The sequence below is a fragment of the Aotus nancymaae genome, unplaced genomic scaffold (genome assembly GCF_030222135.1).
Source record: "Aotus nancymaae isolate 86718 unplaced genomic scaffold, 86718_ANA_hifiasm-v0.15.2.pri h1tg000025l, whole genome shotgun sequence".
In the NCBI taxonomy this organism is placed as follows: domain Eukaryota; kingdom Metazoa; phylum Chordata; class Mammalia; order Primates; family Aotidae; genus Aotus; species Aotus nancymaae.
The window spans coordinates 33,417,710-33,439,222 of NW_026988438.1; the positions used below are offsets into that span (position 1 = coordinate 33,417,710).

At 37.0% G+C, this 21,513-nt stretch overlaps 1 protein-coding gene across 1 annotated transcript in view; it reads left to right on the forward strand.

Moving 5' to 3' along the window:
- Positions 1-4,353: 4,353 nt before the first annotated feature.
- Positions 4,354-21,513, forward strand: part of SKAP2 (src kinase associated phosphoprotein 2) — a 223,877-nt gene continuing 206,717 nt past the window's right edge. Inside the window, exons 1-3 of the mRNA XM_012447798.2 lie at positions 4,354-4,589; positions 13,837-13,942; positions 14,572-14,597. Coding sequence (XP_012303221.1) covers positions 4,523-4,589; positions 13,837-13,942; positions 14,572-14,597 — 199 coding nt within the window. The 5' untranslated portion in view covers positions 4,354-4,522. The remainder of the gene's footprint in view (positions 4,590-13,836; positions 13,943-14,571; positions 14,598-21,513) is intronic.

The window sequence follows — 21,513 nt, forward strand, 5'->3', positions numbered from 1 at the left end:
CAAACTAAAGTTAGTTGATCTACTGAAGGTTAGAGGGTAGAGGAATAAACAATTTACAATGTTTAACTTCTAGGAAAGAGCCACTAACTACCAAGGGAAATCTAAGTGAAGGCTTAATTCAGAAGCTGACATTTGCATGGTTTTGAAAATGTGCTTTGCCAAGCAGAGATGGAGGGTGTGGTGGAGGGCATCTCAATGACTCATGTTGTCCATGGTATTTCTACTAAGAGAAATACACAGTGGATACTCACTAAATGCTTTGCCTAGTCAGTTTCTATCTGAAGCCTTCCTCCATCAGCCTCTATTCTGTGTTCTTCAGGGATTTCAGTGACTTCATTTTCCTTGACGGTTCCACACCAAGTTTTGAGGGTTAACAGGTACTTGAATGTAACAAAACTGTATTTATGTACATATATTTAATATGAGTACACACACATACACACACACACAAACAGGCATACCTCACAGATTTGCAGGTTAGGTTCTAAACCAACTCAGTAAAGCAACTATTGCAATAAAATGAGTCACACAAATATTTTGGTTTCCCAGTGCATATAAGCATTATGTTTACTGTAGTTTAGTAAGTATGCAGTAGCATTATGTCTGGAAAAATAACTAACATACCTTATTTAAAAATACTTTATTGCTGCTGGGCATGTCAGTACATTCCTGTAGTCCCAGCTACTCAGGAGGCTGAGGTGGGAGGATCCCTTGAGCCCAGGAGTTCCAGGCCAGCCTGGGCAATATAGGGAGACTTCCATCTCTAAAAAACCCCAAAACTTTATTGCTAAAAAATGATAATGATCATCTGAGTCTTCAGCATGTTATCTTTTTTTCTGGTGGACAATCTTGCTTTAACGTGAATGGCTGCTGACCGATTAGGGTGGTGATTGTTGAAAGCTGGGATGGCTGTGGCAATTTCTTAAAACAAGAATGAAATTTGCTGCCTTGATAGACTCTTATTTTCATGAAAGATTTCTCTGTGGCATGTGATGTTGTTTGCTAGCATTTTACCCACAGTAGAACTTCTTTCAATACTGGAGTCAATCTTCTCCAACCACTGCTTTATCAACTAAGTTTATGTGGTATTCTAAATCCTTTCTTATTATTTCATCAGTATTCACAGTATCTTCACTAGGAGTAGATTTCATCCCAAGAAACCACTTTCTTTGCTCGTTCATAAGAAGCAACTCTCATACCTACAAGTTTTATCATGAGATTACAGCAGTTCAGTCACATCTGCGGGCTCCACTTCTAACTGTAGTTCTCATGCTATTTCGACCACGTCTGTAGTGACCTCCTCCACTGGTCTTGAACTCCTCAGTCATCCCTGAGGGTTGGAATCAACTTCTTCCAAACTCCTGTTGATGTTGACATTTAGACCTCTTCCTATGAATCTGAATATTATTAATTGCATCTAGAATGGTGAATCTTTTTCAGAAGGTTTTCAATTTACTTTGCCCAGATATATTAGAGAAATGGCTACCTGTGGCAGCGATAGCCTTATAGTTTGTTTTTTTTAAGATAGGGTCTCATTTGTGGCCCAAGCTAGAGTTCACTGGCACAGTCATAGCCCACTATAATCTTCAAATCTTGGGCCCAAGGGATCCTTACATCTCACCTTCCTGAGTAGCTAGGACTACAGGCACACACCACCACACCTGGCTAATTATTCTAATTTTTGTAGAGATAGGGTGCCACTATGTTGCCCAGGCTGATCTTGAACTCCTGGGCTCAAGTGATCCTCCTGCCTCAGCCTCCCAAAGTGCTGAGATTACAGGTGTGACCCATCATAACTAGCCATGAAATGTATTTTTAAAATAAGACTTGAAAATCTAAACTACTCCTTGATCCATGGGCAGCAGAATGGATGCTGTATTAGCAGGCATGAAAACAACATTAATTTTCTTGTACATCTCCACCAGAGCTGTTGGGTGACCAGGTGCATTGTCAATAAGCAGCAATATTTTGAAAGGAATCTTGTTTTCTGAGCAGTAGGTCTCAACAGTGGGCTTAAAATATTTAGTAAATCATTCTATAAACAGATGTACTGTCATCCAGGCTTTGTTGCTCCATTTATAAAGCACAGGCAGAGTAGATTTATCATAATCCTTAAGGGCCCTAGGATGTTCAGAAGGGTAAATGAGCACTGGCTTCAACTTAAAGTCAGCAGCTGAAATAGTTCCTAATAAGAGAATCAGCCTGTCCTTTGCAGCTTTGAAGCCAGACATTGACTTCTACTCTTTAGCTGTAAAAGTCCTAGATGGCATTGTTTTCCAATAGTGTTGTTTCATCTGCACTGAAACTCTTTGTTTAGTATAACCACCTTCATCAATTATTTTAGCTAGATCTTTTGGATAACTTGCTGCAGCTTCTTATCAGCATTTGTTGCTTCACCTTACACTTTTATATTCTCCCTTTTTTAGACAGAGTCTTGTTCCATTGCCAGGCTGGAGTGCAGTGGCGCAATCTTGGCTCACTGCAATCTCTACCTCCCAGATTTCTCAGCCTCCTGAGTAGCTAGGACTACAGGCGCACACCACCATGCCCAGCTAATTTTTTGTATTTTAGTAGAGATGGGGTTTCACCATATTGGCCAGGATGGTCTTGATCTCCTGACCTCATGATCTGCCCATCTCAGTCTCCCAAAGACACGTTTATGTTCTGGAGATGGCTTCTTTCCTTAAACATCATAAACCAACCTCTGCTAACTTCCAGCTTTTCTTTTGCAGCTTCCTTACCTCTCAGCTTTCATAGACTTGAAGAGAGTTAGAGCCTTGCTCTGGATTAGGCTTTAGCTTAAGGAACGTTATGTCTGGTTTGATCTTCTATCCAGAACACAAAAACTTTACCAGCAATAAGGCCCCTTTGCTTTCTTATCATTTGTGTGTTCACTAGAGTAGTATTTTTAACTTTCCTTCAAGGGCTTTTCCTTGGCATTCACAACCTGGCTGTTTGGTGCAAGAGCTCTAGCTTTTGGTCTGTCTCGACTTTCAATATGCCTTCCTCACTAACTTTAATCATTTCTAGCTTTTGATTTAAAGTGAGAGATGTGATTCTTTTACTTGAACACTTAGAGGCCATTATAGAGTTATTAATTGGCCTAATGTCAACATTGTTGTGTCTCAAGAAATGGGGAGGCCCAAGAGAGGGAGAGATATGGGGGAAGGTATGGTTGGTAGAGCAGTCAGAACACACACATTTATGGATTATGGTCGTTGTCTTATATGGGTGCTGTTTGTGATGCCCCTAAGTAATTTTAATAGTAACTTCAAAGAGCACCATGGAAAAAATTTGAAATATTGTGAGAATCACCAAAATGTGACAGAGATATGAAGTGAGCACATGCTGTTGGAAAATGGCACCCATAGATTTGCTTGATGCAGGGTTGCCACAAACCTTCAATTTGTTAAAAAATGCAGTATCTGGGAAGCACAAAATGTATGCCTGTTAAAGGTTTTAAATAAGTCATTTTTTTTCAAAGAGAAAACTTTCAAGAAGCTTTACAGACAGCAGACAATAAGTATTTGTTGACTAAATGGTCAAGTTGGAGTGAGCAGATTTTATAATTTTATTGTACTAATCACCACCAGCAATTTTATTTTTGATGCTTGTAGATGGACACTGGTGCTTATGTCTATTTGGCCTTCAGTTTTGTTTTGTTTGTTTTTTCCTGCCAAAGGACAGTGCTTAGAACTTCCCATTCTTCCTTGTAGTGGGGGAAATCTGTCACCCTAAGATTATGAATTAGGTAGAAAAGTAATGTAAGAGCCAATCACAAGGCACGCTCCAGAGCGGCTCCAGACTGGCGTCTCGGGGAGGACTGGCGGAAGATGAGACTTCGTTACCTCCGTTCAATCGGACAAAGAAGGCCATAATAGTTTAGGACAACAGAAAATTCCTTGTGGGTTAAACTGCGGTGAGACTGACTGTTACACAGAAGGCATAATCGGAAAACTTCTATACCCTGTGTATCACGGATACATTATTTTCTGGAATCCTGGAGAAACGATCGGCAGTCGTGGTGGCACCAGTACCAAAAATGGCTGTAAAGCGCTTCGGACGCTGGATCAGGTGACGCAGCCTCAGTCCGCCCTCTTCCCACCAGTAGCTCCTCCTCCTGCTTCCCTTGGGCAGGAGGTGGGCGTGTGGGCGTGTGGGCGTGTGGGCGTGGAGGCGTGGTGGGCGTGGCTTGCCCAGAGGCTCTTTATTCTGAGGCCGGGAAAACCGAGGGATACACATGCGCAGTTGGACGCCTCAGGCCTTTCGTGCCCCTTCCCAAGCATCTCCCCGCCCCGACCACTGGGCGGGGCGGGGCTGGGCCGGGCCAAGAGTCCAGCTGCTGTTCGCCGGAGATTCAGTGACTTCCTTGTTATGAGCCCTTGCCCGGCAGTGTCCCGACTCATAGCCCCGCTGTTCTTATTTGGGCCTCTAGCCTGAGTCTAGGTCGCAGCCGCAACCCCACCCTGTCGGTCACCTTTTCAGCGCAGTTCTTTTCCCCGCACGCCCTGCGCTCCCTAACATGCCCAACCCTAGCAGCACCTCCTCTCCTTACCCCCTCCCTGAGGAAATTAGGAACCTGTTGGCAGGTAAAGAGCGGGAAAGTGGCGGTAATGCTGTTGGGGTGGGGGCGAGGGAATGGCGAGCCGGTGGGGACAGAAGCATTCAGAGCCCTTACGCTCCCTCCCCGCGCTCCCTACGTCTCCTGGCCAGTGGGGTTGGCACATGGAGGAGAGAAGAGGGGCTTTTTCCTCTCAGAAAGAGAGTGGGCGTGTGTGTTGAAATTTGGTGCGGGGATGGTGGCGAAGCCCTTTCTGATCTACACAAATGGGATCAGGACGTTTCTATGTGCATTGAGAAGACGGTGTGTGTGTGAGAGAGAGAGAGAGAGAGAGAGAGAGAGAGACAGAGGAGGAGGCGGGGGAAGAAGAGTGGAAGAGGGAGAGAGAATGATCATGATAATAAATGCTGTGTGAGCAGGCAGAAGGGAGCAGAAGTCAAAGTAGTAGTTCTTGGGTGGTCTGGCCAATGGAGGTAGAGGATGTAGAGATGCAAAGAGATGTCAGAGCCACAGGTGTTAGGGGTTATGCGGTGAACGAGTTTGTCATTTCTAAAACTCCCATTTTTCTTAAACATTCAGCTCACTCACATTTAAGACTTTTGAGGACAAATGGCCGCTTGTCCTCAGCCTCAGTAATATGTTAAAGCAAAAAAGGAAGGATATGTTAAAGTTGTACTTCCTGTGTCACACGATGAAAGTACTTCATCTTTGCACCCTTATCTTCCCCTTTTCAGTTTTACATTACCATTTATAGGAACTCATTTTAGGAGCTAAAAACGTGGTTCTTCAGTAGCATTATGAATCCACTACTAGTTCATTAATGTATTGGATATGGAGGTGTGTATGTTCACTAAGAACCAATAAAAATTGATATTTCTGTACAAGGTAGAAAATATATCTTTTCGAGGTAGCACAAATCTTGCCTATCTTAATGTTCTGGAATTTTAACCATCATTTATTTTGTCTACTGTACGTCAAAATTCTGGAAATTGAATGTTGATTTTTACTTTAGTTTTAGTTGTCTCAAATATTTATCTTTCAATATTGTTCATGAATAACTAGACTACAGATTGCGTATTCTAACTCTTAAAAAGCAATGTCATCTAATATGTGACATTTGAAATAGTTAAGTTACTCCTGTAGCAACGTGAGTCCAAATCTCCTAATATGCTGTTATACAATTTTGATGTTTGGCATCATTAATATGGCAGGGAAAATAAAACTAAGTTGTATTAATGTAGACTTATGTTTGTATGATTATGGTACAGTATATTGAGTACGTTTGTGGTGGGATAGTCTTTCACTCTGAGAAATGCTTGTTGTCATTAAAGGGTACCACTAAAGGAAATAAAGAAGTCTAAAGACTGACTTCAGTCAGCTTTATTACATCACATGACTACTGATTTTGTGTTGCTACAGTTATCATTTTTTGTTGTTACAATGCTGGAATTGTTTAGAATATTATTGTAATAACCCATTCAGAAAAGTGTTTATCATTATTCCAAAAATAGATGAAACCATTTTCAGGATATTCTATGTCTGTATTTTTGAATTTAAGAAATAACATATAGACCTCTAGGTGCATGTTTTAAAGCTTGGCAGCTCCCATAGTACAATTTGTTATTTGGATCTGTAATCGTCCATCATAGATAATATGGTATGTAGGTCGTGAGACTCTTTATTCTCTGATCCCCATAGATCACAAGTGTTTCATGTGGCCCTTATTTGTGTAGTTTAACTAAAAACTCAAAATTACATATTTAATTTATCTGCCAATGCTAATTTCCGGTATGTTTCTACCATCTCTCTAGTCAGGTAATATACTAGCATAATGTCTGAAATTATTTTAAAGTCATTTTATTGACATTTTCATTATTTTATATTAAAGCAAATCACATTAAAATGCACATGAAACATTAAAACACACATGAAATATTAAAACAAATATTAAAACTTTTGGAATTATAAATTTGGATACACTTTATATTCAGAGGATATTTTCAAGAAGTATGGAAGTGAGTTGGGACATATTTATATTTAAAGAAATTTAACAAATCAATGTTTTTCAGTATTTAAACTTATTTGGAAGGTTGTTAACATTTTATGTTTGAATTAATTAAAATCTTTTTCTGAGGTAGAGAAGGCTTCAAGAATAGATGCTGTCAGCAATTATTTCACATATTGCATCTAAAAATATTGTTGGCATTGTGCATGATTCTTTTCATAATTCAAGTGTATTGGGTAATAGTATATGAGTAGATTTAGAGTAACTAAAATTATAGAAGTATTTATATTGGTTTGAATATTAGAGATACTGCTGGCTTATTTAGTATATTTCTTTGAAACTAAGGAGATATTGGTAGTGTTGGTTGTAGTTAACAGTTGAGTGCTCTTGGAATGCATGGTACTATGCTAGAATTCAGGGTAGAGAAGATAAGGAACTAAACTTTTCAGGAGTTTTAAATCCTTTGTTTTTAGAAAAACGAATAGGAAATCCAAAGATAATGACTGTTAAAATAAAATTGCTTAGATATATCTATTTCTGTTCCATGTGCCTGTTATCTAAATCATTATATGTCATATGTGTTGTTTGAAATTTCACCTGCTTAAAAGGGATAAGTACTCAAGTGTATTCTTATTTATTATTTTTCTTTCTCTTTATTTTTCTGTCTGATTATGGCAGTTTAGGCTATACTTTCAACATTTGCTCCCTCTCCCTTCTTCTTTCCCCTATAAAAAACATTCCATAGAAATGTCAAAAAAAAAAGAGGTCGTTATTCTTAACTCACATATAGTGATACCTTTGAAAAAGTGGCTATCTAGTTTGATTTTTAGTTAAATTTTTTGTGGAGTTAGTATATTAAGTCTTGAAGACCTATGCTTTTTATAAAATGTTGTTGATTATTCTTTTGGTTATATGAATAGAAAAGTACTTACAGAATTTTGTTGTTAAAAGCGAATTTTGAGCTGCCATTGGCTTTACAGGCAACCTTTGATTTTTTTTTTTCTTTTCTATAGCAATGGAAGAACAGGTTTAGCCTGGATAACCGAAATCAAAGGACAATCCCAAATCTTGTCCATTTAATGTTCTCTCACATCCAAATATTTTGACTAGGACTAAGCAGCAAGAATAATCTTGATTTATGTGAGTTTTTTTTTTTTTTTCTCTAGGCAGGCAAGAAAGTGAGAGGAACTAGAACCACTTCCCTCCAGCCTCCTTCATTTGTTTAATCATCCTTTAAATAATGGTTTGTTAGTGGCTTACAGCCAGATATTCTCATTCATCCTCATTCATTTGTTTTAGGACAACAAATTTTAAAAGGAAAGCTGTAAGAAGTTGTTATTTTCTGTTTACTAAACTAGAAAATGAAACCATTGTTAAAAGAAAATAGTGATTGTCAGTGCTCTGAAAAATCAAACCAAACCAAACAAACAATAAATAAAGTGGTTATATAGTTTCTGCAAATATCTTGAGATTTTGTTTACATGGCAATCTTGGTTAGAAATATCACATTTTTCTTACTGGGAATTTTTAGGACATTAAAAAAATTTTTTTTCACACATGTATGAAGATAATCAATATATTTAGGGGACATTGATTATCTTTACACATTGATTATAATATGTGAATTTTTTTCCACATAATATTATTTAGGGTGTATAATCAGTCTCCTAAAGAGTTCCTGTAGGGGCACTGGGTAAAGAATGCAATTTATTTGAAATAGAGGCAGAATTTTTTCAATGCTGAATATAGTATGGTTTGATTTTCACCTTTCCAAGGTTCCATTTATAATTTGGTCAACATTTTGATTTTATTTTTCCTATGATAATTATTTATGGTGTATCTACTGTCCCATAACTTCCTTCTGGGACATTGGCTGAGTATGTAAAGGGAAGAGTGCCACCTACTGAGTCACCAATAGTCACCTACCTCTTTAGCACCTGGATTTTCCTATAGAGCAAGAACAAGCTTGCCCCATTTTGGCAGCAATCACTAAAGAGCATAAAGTTGATATGAGAACATTTAATCTCAAAATGCAATCTATTGTACCTCCAAGATATTCTTTTCTGGAAATAGGAATATATGTAAAGTAAGGGACTAGAGGTTTATAGAGTTTTTTTTTGTATGGGTTAAATAATATAGATGAATTAAGATGTGGTGTTAGGAAAACTATTTGCCTATTTTAAGTATATAATGTCCTACTTTTTCTTGGAAGGAGATCTTTTGGCATGGTGGTCCATTGAAAGTATTTTTATCCTAGATTACTGTATAAGGCTCTTGATATTATGCACAGTTTTTACAGCTACCCAGTCCAAATTATCACTGGTTTTCTTTAAAAAGAGGAATCCAAACTTATTTTTTAAAATAGCATTATATGAAAAATTTGCAAATGAGCTTATTGCTCCTGTTACCAGCATTAAAGTATTACTAGAAAGAAGGTAGAAACAACAGAGTAGAAAAAGCTGCTGGTGATTTGAAACACTGTTTAGTTGTCTCTCATAAATTTCAGATTAAGTGTCATATATGGGTGATAAAAGTGGCATAGGCTAGACTTTATATACTCATTATTCACTTAGTTTGTCTTTTTCAATTAAAGCTAACTCTGTCTTTTTCATTCCACTGGGTTTACATTTCTTTTTCAATCACATTCTAAACACATTACAATAGATGCTGCCTAAAAGTGAATATAGTGTAAGTTTCAGACTAATGTGTTATTCACTGTGGCTTCTTTGAAAATGTGTGGTAAAAAGATTTTGATAATTGTAAGGTGCTGTTTATCAAGAGTCATCTTTTAGAGGTTGAAAGATTTTCAGCCCTACCTTTAAACAGCCCAGCTTTCTATAAAAATAAATCATTTAGCCTCTCAAAGTCAATTTTGGAAATTTTGTTCAGTGATTGGATTGTAAGACTCTGGTATGTTTTACCCATTGTACTATGACAGCTCTTATGCCTGTTTATGTCTCCTTTTCCATGTTTGAAAAATCCACAGTTCATCTGTAACCTATAAAAGTGCTAGGTAATCAGGAAAGGATATCAGTTAGAACAATCAATAACTTTTCAATTAGCCATTTTCCAACTTTGGGTATTTGGCTCCATTGATTTGCATGTGGCGGTTTAATTGATTTTTATATTTTTACCAGTAGCTGTTTGGCCAGAACCATACCTTGCTCTAACAGAGAAGAGCATGTCTTTTTTTTTTTTTTTTTTCCTGACAGCATCTTAGATTCTAGGCTAGGATCCCTATCATATTAAGTTTGGTGGCAGCACATCTCAATGAATGCAAAGAGAAATCTGGCCCAATTCACAAATGTTGAGAGAGTTGTGGAATTAAGTTAGTAAGGCCATTGGGGGTGCTGTGTGATTGGTTTTACATTTATTGAATTGGGGCTGAGCATATGGTGGTAGATTCAGTCCAATTCTTGCTCCCTCTCCCATATAATTCAGGCCATCACAGAGGCTGAGTGTGTGTATATGCATGTGCAAGGAGGTACTGGATGGTTGGAGGACTAGGCACGAAGAGGAGGTGTTACCTTTGTGACTTGTTTTTAACCTCCAGCCTGCAAGCCATATTCTAGGCTGTTTGATAGTGGGGGGTGGTGAGGACAAGTGGTCAAACTGCTTTTCAAGAGTGAGAACCGGTGCTAAATACTACATCCAGAAGCTGAGAGTTATTTTATCATTTGTAAAAAATTTTAAACTGTTCTGACCCGGTGTAGTTCCACCTTTTCACTATGTGATCTGTATAGTGTAGAAGTTGGTAGAAAGCAGTTAGTGTGTGTGTTAGATACTTGTCCCAACCACTCTCGACTCTAGGGAAAGGTGGGGTGGCTGTTTTTTAGGAAGTCTATATGTTAAAAGGGGGAAAAAAGGAAAATAAGAGTACGATTCAGTGACTTGGTGTAAGTGTTTGCCTCTTACAGGTCTCCATGGCTATGGAGAGATTTCTAACTTAAACTGCTTAAGATTGCTGAGCCAGAATATGTCATCTTTTAATTTTGTTTTCAGATCTTAACATTTATCGACAGCACAGTTGTAAATCTGATCTTTTCAGAGGCCTTCTCCCTCAGATACTTACAGCTGTACCAGGAGATAAGGTTTACCCTTGACAGTGTTAAGGTGTAATGTGAGCTAAAATCCCATCACGTTTACTTTCACGGGGATAACTTTTTCCTGCTGATGACTTGGGCAGGGGTGGAGGCTGATGGAGATGGGGGCAATTCTGGGGTTAAATACAAGCAGTGCAGACCCTGCAATCTATGTGGCTGCTGGCCCAGAGGCAGAGATGGGGATAAGTGGGGGTAGTGAGACCTGGTAGTTAGACCTTTTACCGTGAGTGCAGAGTGGGCCTCCCACGGTTCCCTCCCGTGGCCAGTATGCGTGAGAGTGAATTGAGCCCCTCCCTCCGAGGAAGAATTTCTAAAAACCGGGCTAAGAGTTGAGCAAGCTTTTCTGGTAATCAAATTACTGCGTTTCCCTGAATTACAGACAGTAGGGAATGGTAAAATCTACATATCTACACGATCCCCACAGGAAGGTAGAGGAGGGCTAACGTGCTTGGTAGTTTACTGTGCTTGCTAGTTTACCATTTGCAGGGCTATTTAGAGCACAATAAAAAGCTTCAAATCTCTTCTCCAACCAGCCAGAGGAGCACTTGATTCGCCCAAGACCGTATTGCTCGCTTTTGAAATATTACCCGGGCTCTGAGCTACAAAGCCACAGATCCAGCCCCATTTGTCTGGCGAGGGCGCTGCCCCAGACCCGGCTCTCCCTGCTCACAGTTCAGCCTCAGAGGAACCCTGGGGTTTAACACTCGAGGGCCGAACTGGAGCATCTCATAGCCCTACAACTTCTTTGTGTCGCTTGGTCTGTCTTTGCGTTGCGGGAGCAGGATCGGTGTGTTTCTCTGGCACCGGCCGAAGGCCACCGGTACGTTCAGGAGTCTCCTGTGCCTGGAAGAGGCTGGTTTCATTCGATTCGAAAATAAACGGGTAAAGTGTAAATTTTAAGAAGTAACCTAGATTTCAAAAGCTTAAAAACTAACCAAGTCAGTGGACGATCAACAAACTAAAATTATTTCGGGAGCCGCTTCCAGTTTAAAATTTATTTATTATTATTATTTTTTAAGCAAAGCAGTTTCTACTCTCTCCACATCACCTTTGAGAAATAATCACGAAAAAGTCATTGTTTATTAAATAATTGTAGTTGTCTTAAACCTTTTCTGGGAAAAGCTTAGGAATAAGTATGTTAAAAAAGGCTGCTCAAAAACAAAAATAGACTTTTGCCCATACCCAATCTCTGAATTTCTGCCAACCTTGAAAAATACTGATTCTTCCTACAGACCCACACTCTTTCAACAAATACTTTGTTATAAAACAGTAACATAGATCAGTATTTTTAAAACATTTTTGAGGGCGTTAGAGAACACTATGTAGAGTATTGCAGCCTTTTTTTCCCCTGAGTTTTTATAAAACTGAAATGACCTTTTAAAGAAAAAAATTTGAGCAATTCGTTATTACATCCAGAGATAGAAAATAGATTCTGTTTGTTTAAACTTGGAGAAAATGTAAAATAGGCAATTAAATACTCATGGAAGGCAAACATTGAGTGAAAATAATATTAAGCAGACTATTCCCCAGTCATTCCCCAGAAGATGTTGCTTCTTCCCTTATTCCACTTTCTTGCAAAAGTTACTGTAATGATCTCAGGGGAGCCAGTGATCTTTTCTATTTCAGCTAATGTCTACATGTTCAAAGGTTGCTTGCTCTTCTGGGTACAAAATTTAAAGCGTTTAGAACAGCATGCTTCTTCATAAGTTTCATTATTCTGAACTCACTTTAGAAGTCTGTGTCTAATTTGCACTGGTACTAGATTATGTCTCTGTCTCCCCCTCTTCAAAATATAACTTAAGAGAAGCTGTGACATTTACTTTCATTTCATTTTGATACTTAATTTTAACACATTAGTTGTTAATAGACTCAAACCATAAGCTGTTTTTTAAAATTGTTACAGTATTCTTAATTATTTTACTTGTCATATTGACAGTGAAAAATTACCCTTTCACATTTATTGTTTAATCAGCTTTCCTCATTGGATCAAGATACTTTTGTAATCAAGAATTACAAACATTCTATCCCATACACTAGGTTTTAAGTAGTTAATTGTAAGTACAGTTGAGAGACTTTATTTTACTACATTGAATTACTTATTATATTTTGATGCCATACAAAGTAGTTAAGGAAAAAGAAAGTAAAACATATATCCCTTCCATATGAGATATCAATGATTTATAGCCATTCCTACTTAAACATTTTAAATGATATCCTCCATATTAGATATTTCAGAATGAGCTGTGAAATTCTGAAAAGAAAATTAAAATTGCACAGTGTTTCATGAATAATAAGAATGAAACTATTATAAAAATTAAGTCTGTAAAGACTTGTTTGAATTTTACACTAGAGAGAACAAGACAATAGCATAATTTAGATTTGTACTAAAATTAAAGAAAAAAAAAAGCTTGAGGGAATGTTATATGAAGCCATAGAAATCTTATTTCTTGGCTACTATATTTTTATATAGTGGAAGAATTTATGTTTGTACTTCTTCCTTAAGACATATTTCAGGTGGTAATACCAAGACAAGAAACAAGAGCTCACAAAACTACACAGCTGGTTATCTTTTTTATTTGAGAGTAGTCAGAATGAGTGGGTAGGTAGGAAGGAGGAGGGCTTGATTTGGGAATCTTGGCTAGAAAAGTGGATTTACTTTTGCCTTTGAAGCATTACACGTTGGCTATACCTGCACATTGATTATACTAGGGAAAACAGACCCTTGCCAGAGACATTAGCTTATATTGACATACTATTATGAATGACTTGTTCATACAGGAACTTACAAAATACTAGAAAACGATAGTAACACATGCATAAAAGCTTGGTGCTTGCTTTTATTTAAGAGAATTTGTTAAAAGGGACACCATAGTTTATTAAAGCTTATGTGCTTCTTCCTGGTTTAATGATGCCAAATATCCAAAAAGTATTTGCTGTGCTAAGCATAAGTGGAACATACAAATTTTATTAGCTAAGTGGTGAACAGATTTGTTCAAGTTAGTATTTGAAACATACTTCAACAGTTATGCTTTAGATTGATAAATTAACTGTAACAAATTAAATAAGTATTAACGCTTAGGTGTAGAAACAATCATTGTTCTATTTATCTTCACGAAAACCTTTATTTCTTATAATTTGTATCCTGTTTCTTATATTGCACTGTTTAGATGTTGAAACATTTGTAGCAGACATACTGAAAGGAGAAAATTTATCCAAGAAAGCAAAGGAAAAGAGAGAATCCCTTATTAAGAAGATAAAAGATGTTAATTCTATGTAAGTCACTTACCTTTTGTTACTGATTTCTTACATAGAAGCAATTTTAATAACCCTAACATTTTAATAAAAAAATGGATTATTATGGAATTAAATTTTTCATGTTCTAATTTAATTGGTATTAAGTATTTTTAAAGGGCAAAAAATATTTCCAACTATATAGTTTTTAAACATAGATATGCTTATCATAATACCCTTTGATTGTGTATTTTTCTGAGCACTCTAGCAGAATTCAACTGTTTATTTTGATTTTCTGAGGGTATATTTGGTTTAAATGATAAGACAAAGGTAGATTGAGGATTTTAATATACAGAGTATACCTCAGACACTGAAGAAAGAGAATCCTTTTAATTGTTACTACTTTAAATGAATAAATGTAATATATTTACATGTATTAGGTATTAAAGATATATCCTCATTTTACTACTGTACTTAGATCTTTAAAAATTATTTTATTTAAAGTTTTTAAGCATTTTGAAATTGTCATTTCAGGACAGGAATTAGTTTTTTCAAATGTATGTCTAAATTATATTTTTAATATAGATTTTAGATTTTAATTATTGTTACTGATTAGACCTTATTTTGATTTTTCAACCTCATTAAAAAATATGATGTTCTTTGTTTTGCAGCTATCTTCAGGAATTTCAAGACAAAGGTAAGTTTTCATGTTTGGCAAATTTGTTTTTTCCTCTGTGGAGATTTTCAGTAGGATAATCTAACACATACTGAAATTTGATAGTTGGAATCAAAATTTAGATTTCCATAATGTAGACTTAGACCTTCAAGATGAGAGTGCTAGCTCCCCCTGCTGAGAAGAAAATTAAAAAGTACATCCAGAATCTATGCGGCACAGTCTTCTCATGCAGAGATCTTAGGCATTTAACATTCTTAGGTTTTGTGTTTCTTAGAGTACGTTGTGGCAGAAATTTTTTAGGAAAGGCAAAATGCTGCAATTACACATGGAATAACTTGGTGAAGCAGAGGTGAGATATTAATCTACTGCCATTCAATACTGCAGGGATTATTTTATAGTAGTGGTGGGAGAAGGGCCTGTGGCTGAGGGCTTACAGGTAATGTTTTGGAAGGATGTTTTGAAAACAGTATACATTTTTGTTTGAGAATATGAGTAAAATCTTTTTCAAGTAAAAGTTTTTATTTTTCTTGTGGTTCTTTTGATATGAATGCATAGGGGCCATAGACAGTTTTTAAAGAAAGGAAATGAGTTTCATTTTTTTTTTTTAAATAGTGAGAATGCTGGTAACCTGATTGTCTACCTTTAGATTTGAGAGACAGCTGCTTAGCAGACTGAAAACCAGATCAGGAAAGGTATAGGAAGTTCCTACTACTTTATATATTCAATTCTTTTTTTTTTTTTTTGAGAAAGAGAGGAAAATAGGAAGGAGGAAAAAGGAAGAGAAAGAGAGATAGAATGGGGAGGAGGGAGAAGGAAAAGAAAGAGGGAGAGAGAATGGAAGTATTGATTTCTTGCCCAGGCTAGAATACAATTTAGTAATGGGTATTGAAAACCTCTTTTATACTGATAATTATACTTAATGATGTAGTCAGGAAGGAATAAGGGAAGAAGATAACAAACAAACAGCCAACCAATATTTAATTTAAACCTATGAAATGCTATGCGATTACTGAGGAGTGATTTACTTCCAATTATATAGTCACCTTTGGAATAGGTGTGAGGTGGTAATGTATGTTTTGTGTATTTGAAGTGGAGAGTTCTATAAATGTTTATTAAGTTTACTTGTTCCGGGTCTGAGTTCAAGTTCTGAATATCCTTGTTAATTTTCTATCTCGTTGATCTATAGAATCGTTAGCTCTTCTTGTTGCATTGATCCTTTTGCCATTATGTAATGTCATTCCTCGCCTCTTTTGATCTTTGTTGCTTTAAAGTCTACTTTATCAGAGGCGAGAATTGCATCTCCTGCTTTTTGTTTATTGGTTTATTTTTACTCTCTGTTTGATTGGTAAATCTTCCTCCTTCTCTCTGAGTCTTTGTGTATTGTTGCATGTAAGATGGGCCCGGATGCAGCATACCGATGGGTTTTGGCTTTTTATCCAATTAAAATATATATAAGTTTAATACCGGCATTTGATGCTAGCTGGCTGTTTTGCCCATTAGTTGATGTAAATTTTTTATTGTGTTAAAGTTCTTTGCTTTTTGATATATTTTTGGAAAGGCTGATATTGGTTGTTCCTTTATATGTATAGTGCTTCTTTCAGAAGCTCTTGTAAAGCAGGCCTGGTGGTGGTGAACTCTCTAAGTACTTGTTTGTTCGCAAAAGATTTAATTTTTCCTTCGCACATAAAGCTTAGTTTGGCTGGATAGGAAATTCTGGGTTGAAAGTTCTTTTCTTTAAGGATGTTAAATATTGGTCCCCACTCTTTTCTGGCTTGTAGGGTTTCTGCTGAGAGATCTGCTGTAAGTCTGATAGGTTTCCCTTTATGGGTAACCTGACCTTTCTCTCTGGCTGCCCTTAGTATTTTCTCCTTCATTTCAACCCTAATAAATCTGGCGATTATGTGCCTTGGGGTTGGTCTTCTTGAAGAATATCTTTGTGGTGTTCTCTGTATTACCTGGAGTTGAATATTACCCTGCCTTGCCAGGTTGGGAAAATTTTCCTGAATGATATCCTGAAGAGTATTTTCCAACTTGGATTCATTCTCTTCATCACATTCAGGTACACCTATCAAACGTAAATTAGGTCTTTTCACATAGTCCCATATTTCCTGGAGACTTTGCTCATTCCTTTTCATCCTTTTTTCTGCATTCTTGTCTTCTCGTTTCATTTCACTGAGCTGGTCCTCGACTTCTGATATCTTTCCTTCTGCTTGATCAATTCGACTGTTTAAACTTGTGCATGCTTCGCGAAGTTCTCGTGTTGTGTTTTTCAGCTCCGTCAATTCACTTATATTCTTCTCTAAATTGTCCATTCTCGTTAACATTTCATCAAACCTTTTTTCAAGGTTCTTAGTTTCTTTGCATTGGGTTAGAACAAGTTCTTTTAATTCACAGAAGTTTCTTATCACCCACGTTTTGAAACCTGCTTCTGTTATTGGAACACACGTGTAATCTATTAAGCCTTGTTCCGTTACTGATGAGGAATTGCAATCCCCTGTAGAGGGAGAGGCATTCTGATTTTGAGTATTCTCTACCTTTTTACGCTGGTTTCTTCCCTTCATTATATATTTGTCTGTCTGTCGTCTTTATAATTACCGACTTTCTAACTGGGTCTCTGACGTCCAACTTGTTGATTCCCTGCGCCGAAATCTGAGCAATCCACTGAGCCAGCCAAAACAGCGGTGTTAAGATTGATGGTGCTTTTCTGTCCGGGAATCTCCGGACTCTGCACCAAGAACTGGCGTGCTAAGGCACCAGCAAAACCGCCACGCCGGCCACAAGAGTCGCCCTGGCGACCCGTGGAGCTCTTCCACTGGGAATCTCGTGGTCCGTGAGCAACTAATATTCGTCTGAAAGTGTGGCGTCCTCTCGTTCTTTGCGCTTTCACTGGGAGGTACGTGCCCGAGCTGCTAATCATCAGCCATCTTGGATCTCTCTCTCTATATATTCAATTCTTTAAGGGAAACTGGGTGTGGCCTTTACTTTCATGATACTTATTCATAGGTTATGACTTATGGATTCTGGTGTGAGGGTCACAATATGAGGTCAGTTAACTTCTACGGAGCTAGGTTCTCAGTTTGAGGAAGACACACAGTATGGCGTCTTCTGACTGAAGCTGGCAAATTGCAGAGTAAATCATATTTGTGCCAACTGATAAGTGAGAAGATGGTAACAATTTCAATAAACAAAAGACAACCAGACAAACCTAAAATCGATTAAAAGGAAGTCACAGTTTATTTTCACATTAGATCATCAAGCTTGGAATGAAAAGAGATATTTATTCATATTAAAATTTTTAACACTTAAAGAAATGAGCAGGAAACTATTCCCTGCAAGTACTCACTTTTTTTGTGCTCTACAAGAAATCCTAAACTGTGGGTTTAATTATGTTGCATTTTGTTTAGATGAATGTAGAAATGAATTTATGCATTTTAATTATGATAACTTTTATTATATAGCATACTTTATGGAATAATACTAGATACCAGATTCTGCCTCTCTTAAAAGGCATATTATTTCCAGTGATTATTTATTGAACTTGCATTGTGCTTTGTGGCTTAATTATTTGTACATTTAAAAATTTTAAGCTAAAAAAGCATGATACGAAGTAATTGTGTAATTGCATATCGATCAGTAATAGTGTGGAAACTTTCCCTTTGGTATTTTGTTTTAGAATTTGTTCAGGTGTGTTGATACTAAAATTACATTACTGAGATACATTATTTTTCTCTAAAGAGAATAGAAATTTATATAGTATTTGATTGAAACTGAAAAGTGAGCATAAAATAAGAGTTCAAGTAGCATACAATTTAGAGATGGCTCATAATCATTTTTCTCTGAATAAGTCATTTGTAGTTCAATAACAGCTATACTGAGTTAACTAATCACGAAGAGTACCTGTTCAAAAGTAAGCCTGTAGATGAATTAGATGTATACCTTGGAGAAATATGATCTCAGTACTTTTATGCCATTATAAACTCAAAGTATATTCAGCCTTGTTCTAAAAAGACTGTTCATGTACTTTGTTAGACATAGTAAAGGGTTCAGACCTAATAGTTGTAAAGTAATTATTCAAGATACATTACATCTCTTTTTAAAAATAGGAATTTATTTTCAGATCTCCACATTGAGTAAATTCAATTCTAAGTATGTTTTGGTGGTGTTGCCTTTTCTCCATCTTACAATTTCCCTTTGATGTTTTGGATTACCTTTATCCAAGGAGATTTGGGCAGAATTCCTTTTGGATGTTTTCCTGTGCTTTTTCTCCCCTCTTGTGTCTCTCTCTCTCTCTCGTCTATGTAGAGTCACATTGTGAACATAAGCTGTTTTCCTCCTTTCTACCCTTATACTTCTAATTTTATTTACATATATATGTATTTTAAATGACAGATATCATTTTAATATCACTGTTAGGGAAAAAAGTTCTTAAATAAGAGTTAATTCAGATTTATTCTTATTTAACAAGTTAGTTATTAATTTCTCCAGTACACACAGATGTCTATCATCCTTCCTTACTTCCCTCACAAATCCTTCCCTTCTACTCTAGATAATCTCCCATCCTGAGATTTAACAATACAGATTTTACAGTTTGAAGTCTTTCTTTCTTTCTTTTTTCTTTTTTTTTTTTGAGTCAGGCTCTCATTCTGCCTCCCAGGCTAGAGGGCAGTGATACCATCTTGGCTTAGTGCAACCTCCGCCTTCCAGGCTCAAGTGATCCTCCCACCTCAGCCTCTGGAGTAGATAGAACTATAGGCACTTGCCACCATGCCCAGCTAATTTTTTTTTTTTTTTTTTTTTTTAAATGGGGTTTTGCCATGTGTCCCAGGCTGGTTTTGAGCTCCTGGGCTCAAGAGGTCAGCCACCTCAGCCTCCCAAAGTACTGGGATTACAGGTGTGAGCCACCATGCCTGGCTACCAATTCTTAAAATTTAAAATTAATTGAGTTGATATAGTTGAAACCCTAGGCTGCATAAATCTTAGGAGATTTTTTTGGGTACTTTTTTTTTTTTTTTTTTTTGAGACAGAGTCTTGCTCTGTTGCCCAGGCTGGAGAGCAATGGCATCTCGGCTCACTGCAACATCTGCTTCCCAGGTTCAAGCAATTCTCCTGCCTCAGCCTCCTGAGTACCTGGGATTACAGGCACGTGCCCCAATGTCTGGCTAATTTTTCTATTTTTAGTAGGGACAGGGTTTCACCGTGTTGGTGAGGCTGGTCTGGAACTCCTGACTTTGTGATCTGCCCGCCTTGGCCTCCCAAAGTGCTTGGATTACAGGTGTGAGCCACCATACTCAGCAGTATTTCCATTTTTAGGGGTTAGAATAATTTACACTGGTAAAAATTCATTTTATTACAGTGGCTTCTAGATACTGAAGCTTATGTATTAAGCTAATTTTTCAATTGGTATTTATATTCATTTCCATAGAAAGGTATTGTTTTAAAACTTTCCATTTCTTTAATTTATTAAAATACTTCTTTTATCCTTATATGTGCAAGTCTCGATTCCCCTATTGAAGAGATCTGACAAATTGCAGCTTCAGAATAATTATCAGTTGATTTTCTAAATTTCTTAATTTTACTTGTCCTTAGGAAAGATTTGAATCTAATCAGCCAGAACACTTCTTGCTTAGTCTGGTCCTTGTTACTCATTTGAAATATTGACTGTTTTATCTAGAACAGATAGTTCCTTCCCTTCCTATATCCTTCAAAGTATTGTATGTGACAGAATAACCTAGTATCTTTTTTCTTTTCTTTTTCTTTTTCTTTTTTTGGAGACAGGATCTCACTCTGTCACTCAGGCTGGAGTGGAGTGGTGCCATCATGACTCACTGCAGCCTCAACCTCCCCCGGTTCCTTTGGGAGGCTAAGGTGATCCTTTTTCCACTGTAGCTTCTTGAGTAACTGAGATTATAGGTGCTCTGCCTGTGTAACTTGTATTTTTTTGTAGAGATGGGTTTTTGCCATGTTGCCCAGGCCGGTCTTGAACTCCTGGGCTCAAGAGATCCACCTGCCTCGGCCTTCCAAAGTACTGGGACTTACAGGCATGAGCCACTGTGCTTGGCTGACAGAATAACCTAGTTTCTAGCCTTAGTTTTTTACTTGCAATATTGCCTTGTACTGTAAAGTATTCTCCCGAATATTGGCTTCATGCACTGGAATTATGCTATGTGATTATTTCAGCATTGTTCTCTATCACATAACAAGGTTATAGGTCTCTTAATGTGACTTGAAATAAATATTTTTTGCAATAAGAATACATTACTATTTGAGTAAATACTGTTATTGACTGAGTATTAACTAGGATTTTCTAATGCTGTATGTACAGCATTAGTACATGATAAAAAATTTTTACCTATAGTTTTATCTCGATCATATATTATTCTTAGTTTTCTCAAGAGATGATTTAGGTGTGATTACTTTTTCTTTTTGTTTTTTTGAGACAGAGTCTCACTCTGTCACCTAGGCTGGAGTGCAGTGGTGTGAGCTTGGCTCACTGCAACCTCCACCTCCCAGGTTCAAGCAATTCTCTTGCCTCAGCCTTCTGAGTAGCTGGGATTACAGGCATATACCACCACACCCAGCTAATTTTTTTATTTTTAGTAGAAATGGGGTTTCACCATGTTGGTCAGGCTGGTCTTGAACTCCTGACCTTGTGATCCACCCGCCTTAGCCTCTCAAAGTGCTGGAATTACAGGTGTGAGCCACTGTGCCCGGCCGATTACTTTCTTTATAGAATGATCTACTGAAGTAAGATAATGTGAAGATACTTGTACATAGTAGGTGTTTAATATTAATGTGTATTCTCAGATTCAGCTTCATTTGTCAAGAAGATTTAAGTTAATCTTGATTAACATAATTCAATTTTCAAACAATTTGGGGAGAAATTATAAAGTACTGAAATAAGGGCATATTTATTAGCATTAGTCAAATATTTCATGAG